Raw genomic sequence first — 8,065 nt, forward strand, 5'->3', positions numbered from 1 at the left:
TGCCCACAGCACCCTGCCCACGACCCAGGGCATCGTCACCTCTCTGTGCCCCCGCGATGTCTGCCCTCCCAGCCGCTCTCCACACTAACGCAGGGCAACTGCACGAAGCAGCAGCGGGCCGGCCTCACCTGCGCCCAAACCCTTCCAGGTGCCTTTGCGCGCCCAGTGGACGGCGTCGCCTCCCCTCTGCAGACCACGCGCTGCAGCCACACGGAGGCACGTGGCCCCCCAAACACACAGCTCTGCCTTGGCCCACGCTGTTCTTTCCCCTGCCCGAAACGTGGGGACACACAAGCTTTCGGGGTGCTAGGCTCCCCGCAGCGGCGCCAAAAAGCGTGCTGAGGGGGAGGGGTCAGGCTTTCCCGCCTTTGCGCACGTGGCGAGCATGGGATCCCCAACTGGGAGCAGGGGGGACCGGCTGGGCACACCCAGAGGCACAACTGGGCGTGGCAGAGCGCGGCTCCCACCCCTGCGCCCCCACTTCTTTGTACCACGGACATTCTCACACACACACAAAGTGCAGGGGACGGATAACGCTCCCCTAGGCTTCCGCGACTGCGCCCTCGTGCCCATCGCGTTTCCTCTAACCCTCTCCCGGCACCCGCCGTGGAGCGGTGGCCTGGCGGGCTGGTGGCAGACGCGCCCACGCCCAGCCCAGCTGGAGGAGAGCGGGTGCCAGGCCGCCCCCTGGAGACTCGGACGCCCAGGCAGCACCGGGGCGTGGGGCTCGGGGGCTCCCGCCCCGCACGGGCCGCGGGGGCGGGGCCGGGGGCGGGGCCGCGGGGGGCGGGGTGGGGGGCGCTCTCCGTGGAGTCGGGGCCGCGCTGGGCGCAGAGCGCAGTCTCCTCCGTGCAGCTCCGAGTGCGCCCGCCGCCGCCAACATGCCCAACTTCGCCGGCACCTGGAAGATGCGCAGCAGCGAGAACTTCGACGAGCTCCTCAAGGCCCTGGGTGAGCTGGCGCGGACGCGCCCCTTGGAGGTGCCCCGGGCGCGCAGGGGGCGGGTTGGGGGGGCCGACCTTCCGCAGGAGAAAATCCCGGGTGCAGATCCGAGGCGCACCCCACCCAGGAGCCGAGTGGAGTCCAGCCCAGGTTGGGTGGGTGCTGGGCGCCTTCCCCGACGGCTCCGCCTTTATCTCGTGGGTGATCATCGCGACGAGAGATTGTTGCCGGGTCCGCGGAGGGTCAGGGACTTTACATTTGGAGACTCGGCTCGAATCCGGGCCCTGCCACGAATCCGAGTTTCCCGGGGAAGGCCCCCCACCGCCCCAGGGTCTCATCCGCACGGCCAGGGCCAGGGCAGGGGAGGGGTGCCCAGCGCTGGGACTCGAGCCCGCGGCGCGCTTCCCGGCAGGTGTGAACGCCATGCTGCGGAAGGTGGCCGTGGCCGCCGCGTCCAAGCCGCACGTGGAGATCCGCCAGGACGGGGACCAGTTCTACATCAAGACGTCCACCACCGTGCGCACCACCGAGATCAACTTCAAGGTCGGAGAAGGCTTTGAGGAGGAGACCGTGGACGGACGCAAGTGCCGGGTGAGCCCGGAGCTGGGCACGGCCCCGGGTCCCTGCGCCCGCGGCTGGACCGCGCCGCCCCGCGCCCCCGCCCCTGCAGCCTGTGGCGCGCTTGCCTGGCGCGCGTGTGCACCGGCGGGTGCAGAGGTCGGTGCAGCCGGTGCCCTGAGCTCCGGAGAAAGCGGTTTTCCCCCTTCCAGCCCCGTCCCCAGCCCCGTCCCCAGGCGCCGCGCCGCGTTCCCTAAGAGGCTCCTGCAGCGCTTTGCGGCGACCCGGGTGCGGGCGGCGCTGGCGCAGGAGGTGGCAAGGCCGGTGCGTTCTCTGTCGCAGGTGGATGGGCAGCCCGAGGCCCGCCCCCCGTCCCCGGGCCCCTGGGGACGCCCTGGGTCCAGTTTCAGCAGTTTTGAGGGCGCTGGCGCCTTTCCCGCCCGCCGGCCCTGGTTCCTTAAAGGAACGGTGCGATCTTTCCAACAGCAAGGCGGATTCCGCCTGGGAATGGCCCAGAGCTCTCCGTCCTCAAGGACGGGTTTTGTATCCCTCCCACGTGGGCCCTGGGTGCACACGCGGATTGCGGGGTGGGGTAGGCAAGGGGCTCTCACTCCTTTTTCAGACGGGCAGGCTTGCTTAGGTTGATCTCCGGGGTGGGATGGAGCGTCGGTCACCCGGGTATTTGGAGGACAGATGGAAAAATAATCGCTGCTGCTGCCACTTACTTAAAAAGTGACAAAATGTCTTCCTTTTGTTGGTATTTTTAAAAAAAAGAAAGGAAAAACGAATCACATTCCAGACGGTGAGAATTGTTCTCGCTTTTCCCGGATGGTGCCTGGGTGTCGTACTGAGTGGGCTCCCTGGGCATTGGGCTTGGCACAAGGACAGAGACACAGCCCCGGAGCAGGCAGACCCACATGGCAGTATTTGACCCTGGAGTGGGCACAGCCTGAAAATGAGGGCCTGGAGGTGGGGTAGGGGCGGGGGATCTGAGCCTCTGTCGCCACACGGATTGTAAAAGCAGAAGAGCCGGACAGTGTAGTTACAGGACAGGCCTGGCAACAGGCAGGGCTCAATTTGGGGACATGGTCAGTGGCTGCTGCCAGAGACTGTAATTCTGATAAAAATTCCAGAGGCTCCCAGGACAGCGTGGAGAGTGGGCTTTGTCCCCACCCTGCCTGATGAAGCCTGTGTGTGGGTTAAAAAGCCAGTAGGTCCTGGGTCCCCAGCACCCCATGCTGCTCTCTGTGCGTCCGTCCCTCCTGCTTCCCACCTCCAACAGCCCGAGGACCCTTCAGAGTGCTGTTCTGTTTGGTTTTTAATTTTTTTTTCTGGAGAGACATCACCTGGAAAGTGGCTGAGTTGTTACCCTCAGAGCCAGAGACACCCCGCTTTATCAGAGCAGGCTGATGAGGGCACGCAGAAACAGGTTACCTCAAATCCGTGCAGGGAACAGAGCGCCCCACAAACACGGTGTCGTAGCCGTTGTAAAATTTTGTAGCTCTGATGGGAAGGTTCTTGCCTTTAAAATCCAAATTGCTCGAGAGGTAGTCCATAAACGAACCGTTGCAGGCTCTCAACCGTGTTCCTGGAGCCTGCCCGAGGCGCGGCTGCTTCGGTGACCGTGTGCCACATGTGTCACACCAGGTATAGACGCGCCCCATAAATCCGTGACCCGCGCCCTGACTCTGGACGCTGCTGATGGGGACCATGTGTGGCTCCGCCGCCCAGCTCATTGTTGCCCACAGCCCGGCTGCCGCGGCCGTAATTAATGTCACTGATGGTTTTCCTGCCCGCAGAGTTTAGCCACGTGGGAGAATGAGAACAAGATCCGCTGCACGCAGACCCTGCTGGAGGGTGACGGCCCCAAAACCTACTGGACACGCGAGCTGGCGAACGGCGAGCTCATCCTGGTGAGGCCTTTGACCCCGTCCCCACAGGTGCCGCCCGCCCTGGCCCATCAGGGAGACACTGCTGGCAGAGAGCCCGCGGTGACGTTGAGGCCACAGGCTGTCACTGCTCCGTGGGGCCGAGCAGGGCTGGAGGTGGGCTGCTGTCGCCACCCGTGGGCCCTGTGCTGACTCCCAGCCGGCCTGCCCGCCCCAGCTCCTGAGGCTGGGGCGCCGGAGGGCCCCGGGTTCACTTTCTCCCCTTCTCACTCTTGGTGTTTCTGCCTGGGCTGGATTTCGGGGCATTTTCACGTAGCCCTGGGCGTCTTAGACGACGTTTTACCCCCACTCGCTCACGGGAGCCAATCTGAGTAACGCAAGGCGGAGGGCGGAGCCCTGCCACTGCGCAGGGTGGGGTGTGCCCTGATCGGAGCCGATGAAAACGTTTAAGCAGCGCCGGCCACGCTCCCTGTGCCTGGTGAGGCGGACTGAGGACGTGACCGGCTCCTCCCTGTGGCACAGGTGTCGGCGGGAGGGCAGGGCACCCCATGTCTCTCTGTTCAGGGCAGCACACGCTTCCCAGGCACCTCTGTCCGTCAGACTAGAGGACAGGGCGGTGGCGGTGGGTCACAGGGAGGGACGTCCTTTGTTCTCCTCAGGCTCGTTGTTCACACCTCCTCTCTGCCTGCCCCTTGGCTCTGTCCCCCTGAGATGTCGGAGGGGACTCCCTGCCTGGGCTGGGCACGGCTGCCTTCTCACGCTGTAAGAGGAGGGCTTGGGCCGCAGTCCGATCCCTGGTCCCTCTGGGCCCTGCGGTTCCCGTTGTTCTGCGAGAAGACCTCCCTGGCGCTCGGTTACTCGGCGGAGGCGCCTGGTCCCTGCCCTCCTGTCCTGCGATGATGCCACGCGCCTCCCCCTCTTCCTAGAGAAAGGACGGCCGTGCCTGCAGCCGGGTGACGCTGTTTCCGGGCAGGGGAGGCCTGCTGGGTGCGGGGGGGCAGTCTGAGACGTGGACACGCAGGAGGAAGGGACGTCTGTGGTCCGCAGGGACCGGGGTTAGCGAAGAGGGGACCAGGTGGCTGAGAATCCGGGTGGGGCTGAGGGCGAAGCAGGCTCGGCTTCTTCCGTGAGAAACCAATTTTAATAAGCCCTCGGGCATCGAGCAGCCAGGGCACAGCCCCCGCTCTGCCCGGAGGACTCTGCCACCTCAGTTCCCGCTGCGGCGCCTCCTGCGCATCCCGCCCTGGCTGGGTGGACACGTGCACGGGCCTCGAGGGGAGCCCTCGTTCTGGGCATTTTGGGTGAGAGAGGTGGGCTTTCATCTCAGGGGTGATGCTCACGAATACATCCGAGTGTAGGGAGATGTCGGCTCGTATAACAGGAGGCGGGTGAACTCTGGTGACGCGGAAACTGGCCCGGCGGGGCCACCCGTACGCCGTGCTGGCTCCAGGCTGCCTTCTGAAAATGGGGTACCGCCCTCCTGCCAGTCTGGAGCACCCCACCGTTTCTTTCGGGAGCCTCCGGCACCGCTTCCAGGCCGATGAGGACGTTTCAGAGGTGGTCGGAAGCGTGGCGGCTTCTCCTGGGGTCCTGAAGCCCTGCGTCGGCCCAGGTCCAGGCAGTGCGGGTGGAGTCCGGTTCCCAAGTGGCATTCGGGCTGACACCACGGCCCTAGGGCTCGGAGAGGTTTGGTTCTGAGAGGTGCATGTCAGGAGCAACTCCCGCCCCTCCCGGCTCACAGGGCGTCCGCTCTCCTGACCGCTGCAGGGTGACGGGGAGCAGGTGTGCAGAGCAGGTGCAGCTGTGACCCCGAGTTCCCTCCTCAGAAAGAAGCCAGGGATGAGACCTCGCTCCCTCAGGAACCACTCATGGCCAGTGTCTCCCTGGAACCATGTGCTGGGACGGGGTCCGGGCTCGGGCTCTGGGGGCCTCTCCTCACCAGCCAAGGGAGCCGGGCTCTCTGTGCAGGGTTCCCACCCTCGCTGGAGCCTCGGGCCCCTCTGAGAATCTGAGAGAGGGACCTCCCTGCCGAGAAATGTCCATCTGCACCCAGACACCCACCTCAGGCCCACGGCCTGGGGAAGTCTTGCTTTTTACTTTTTTGTTCTTTATTGACTTTAGAGAGGGAGCGAGAGAGAGAAACATCGATGAGAGGGAACATCGATTGGCCGCCTCCCGCATGCCCCCCACTGGGGATCGGGCCCACAGCCTGGGCACGTGCCCTGACCAGGAATCGAACTGGCGGCCTCTTGGTGCAGGGTCGACGCTCAACCCCTGAGCCACACCGGCCGGGCTGGTTTTGTATTTTTAAAATTCATGTTGGTTTCCCTGTTCCATGCCTGTGAGCGCCCCAGGGAGCAGGCCTGTGAGTCACTGCTGGTGTGGGAGGTTGACGCAGCTTGCTCATGGGCGACACGACTTCAGGGGACAGGAAAAAACCACCCTCCATCTGGACTGGTTGGTGTCTGCCCCACAGCAAACAAACAAACAGTCACAGCAGTCGGCCGGAGAGCCTTTGGGATCATCCTGGGGGGACCCTCCGCTCCATCCACAGATGGTCAGGAGAGCAAGGCCGAGGCTGTGCTCCCATGGCCGAGCGGCAAACACGTGTAGGTTGCAGGTGACACCCTGTGGGTGTTGCTCCCACAGCACCTCCAGCTGTCTGCCGGCCGGACACCCCCTGCGCGGCCCCCTGTCTGGCAGGGCGGTGCTGGACCCCAGGGCTCCAGCTGCCCGAAATCCCCGGCTCCCTTGAAGTCATTTGCAAAGAGACAGAAACCGTTCCGGACTCTCCCTTTCGGTTTAATTTCACAACCGGAGCCAGGGAACCGGGGTTGCTGAGGTCAGCACTCGCCGGTCCCAGAAGCCGAGGAGGGCGGCCCGTCACCTAATTCTATACCCTGGCCGCCTCTCTGCCAATACAGAGCTGAAGGGAGGGAAAGACGAAAGAGAGGAAGAAAGAAAAACACCCCTTAGCGTGCGCACAGGGCACAGGAAATTGAATGTCTGTTTCAAAGAGTTTTTAACGGGGCAGTAAGTGGCCTTATTAGTGATACGCTGTAAACGTTTTCCTTCCCTTCCACAGACGTTTGGCGCCGATGACGTGGTCTGCACGAGGATTTATGTTCGGGAGTGAGGGCGGCCGACTCGCCCCAGCTTTGGCGGTGCGATGCATGTCCCCCCACCCCGAGGAGTGTCCTAGGTCGGAGCTGCTGGTGCACGGCCCCTTCCCCGCTAACGTTAGTGACCCCGTTTCCCTGTGCCCGTGGCGTAGTGGTTCCCCGAGGCCTTTGTGCCATGTCCCTGGTGCTCCTCAGTCTGGCATCTGCACGGTCCCGTCATCATTAAACTGGTTGGACACGTCTCAGGGCGTCTCTCTTCTTTGCCCCTCAGTTTCGTCACCAGCTGCTGCGCCTGCTGTCCCCCCCTGCCCCCCGCGCCGGCCTGGGCCCTGCCCGGGGTGACGGCAGGGCTGTGAGCTGGGACCCCTCCTCGGAATCCAAGGTGTGTGGGGCTCACGGTGCTGTTTCCTCCCTGCGTTCGTTGGGGTGCTTGGTGGCTCCCAGCAGGAAGGGGGGCACATTCCAGAGGTTAAGTGATGACAGCGCAGACGGAAAGGGTGCGTATGGACAGGGCGAAGGAACCGCTCAGCATGGGAGGCACTCGGACCAGCAGCGGCTCAGGGTCACCACCTGGCCCCGCCTGAAGACAGGAGGGACCCAGGCGGCACTGGCCACGGGAGCTGTGGGCCGAGAGAGGGACCACTGTGCAGAAGCTGTGGCCAGAGAACAGCCACGGACAGCATGCCCCGGTGTGCGTGGGCGGGTAGGTGGGGTGTCTTTGACTCTGCTTGGAAGTGGGGGCTAAGGATCCTGACCTCCCACTTTTCAGTCTCTGAGCTACCTGTTGTGCCCACTGGCCAAACCCAACTGGAACCTAGATAGCAGGGCAGTGTGTGTGTGTGTGTATGTGTAGGGGGTGTATGTAGGGTGTGTATGTGTAGGGTGTGTGTATGGGGGTGTATGTAGGGTGTGTGTGTAGGGGTGTGTGTGTGTAGGGGTGTGTGTGTGTAGGGGTGTGTGTGTGTGTGTGTAGGGGGTGTGTGTGTGTAGGGGGTGTATGTAGGGTGTTTGTGTAGGGGGTGTATGTGTAGGGGGTGTATGTGTAGGGTGTGTGTGTGTGTGTGTAGGGTGTATGTAGGGTGTGTATGTGTAGGGTGTGTGTATGGGGGTGTATGTAGGGTGTGTGTGTAGGGGTGTGTGTGTGTAGGGGTGTGTGTGTGTAGGGGTGTGTGTGTGTGTGTAGGGGGTGTGTGTGTGTAGGGGGTGTATGTAGGGTGTTTGTGTAGGGGGTGTATGTGTAGGGGGTGTATGTGTAGGGTGTGTGTGGGGGTGTATGTAGGGTGTGTGTGTAGGGGTGTGTGTGTGTAGGGGTGTGTGTGTGTGTGTAGGGGGTGTGTGTGTGTAGGGGGTGTATGTAGGGTGTTTGTGTAGGGGGTGTATGTGTAGGGTGTGTGTGTGGGTGTATGTAGGGTGTGTGTGTGTAGGGGTGTGTGTGTGTGTGTGTGTGTGTAGGGTGTGTGTGTGTGTAGGGTGTGTGTGTGTAGGGGGTATGTTTATGTGTATTTATGTGTGGGGGTGCTGTCCACGAGTCACCTCCCAGGACACACAGCAGAC

At 63.2% G+C, this 8,065-nt stretch overlaps 1 protein-coding gene across 1 annotated transcript; it reads left to right on the forward strand.

Moving 5' to 3' along the window:
* Positions 1–869: 869 nt before the first annotated feature.
* CRABP1 (cellular retinoic acid binding protein 1) lies at positions 870–6,686 on the forward strand. The gene is made up of 4 exons (XM_036278009.1): positions 870–951; positions 1,355–1,533; positions 3,300–3,413; positions 6,475–6,686. The coding sequence occupies exons 1-4, from the start codon at positions 882–884 to the stop codon at positions 6,523–6,525; spliced, it is 414 nt and encodes a 137-aa protein (XP_036133902.1). The 5' UTR covers positions 870–881; the 3' UTR covers positions 6,526–6,686.
* The last annotated feature ends 1,379 nt before the right edge of the window (positions 6,687–8,065 follow it).

This window comes from Molossus molossus, unplaced genomic scaffold, assembly GCF_014108415.1.
Source record: "Molossus molossus isolate mMolMol1 unplaced genomic scaffold, mMolMol1.p scaffold_m16_p_24, whole genome shotgun sequence".
Lineage (NCBI taxonomy): Eukaryota > Metazoa > Chordata > Mammalia > Chiroptera > Molossidae > Molossus > Molossus molossus.

What these genes read in the sequence shown, in the direction of transcription:
- CRABP1 (XM_036278009.1), top strand. Translation starts at nt 882, where the DNA reads ATGCCCAACTTCGCCGGCACCTGGAAGATGCGCAGCAGCGAGAACTTC. An exon ending in TGGACGGACGCAAGTGCCGG is followed by an intron (nt 1,534 to 3,299) that starts GTGAGCCCGGAG and finishes TCCTGCCCGCAG; the next exon opens with AGTTTAGCCACGTGGGAGAA. An exon ending in CGAACGGCGAGCTCATCCTG is followed by an intron (nt 3,414 to 6,474) that starts GTGAGGCCTTTG and finishes TCCCTTCCACAG; the next exon opens with ACGTTTGGCGCCGATGACGT.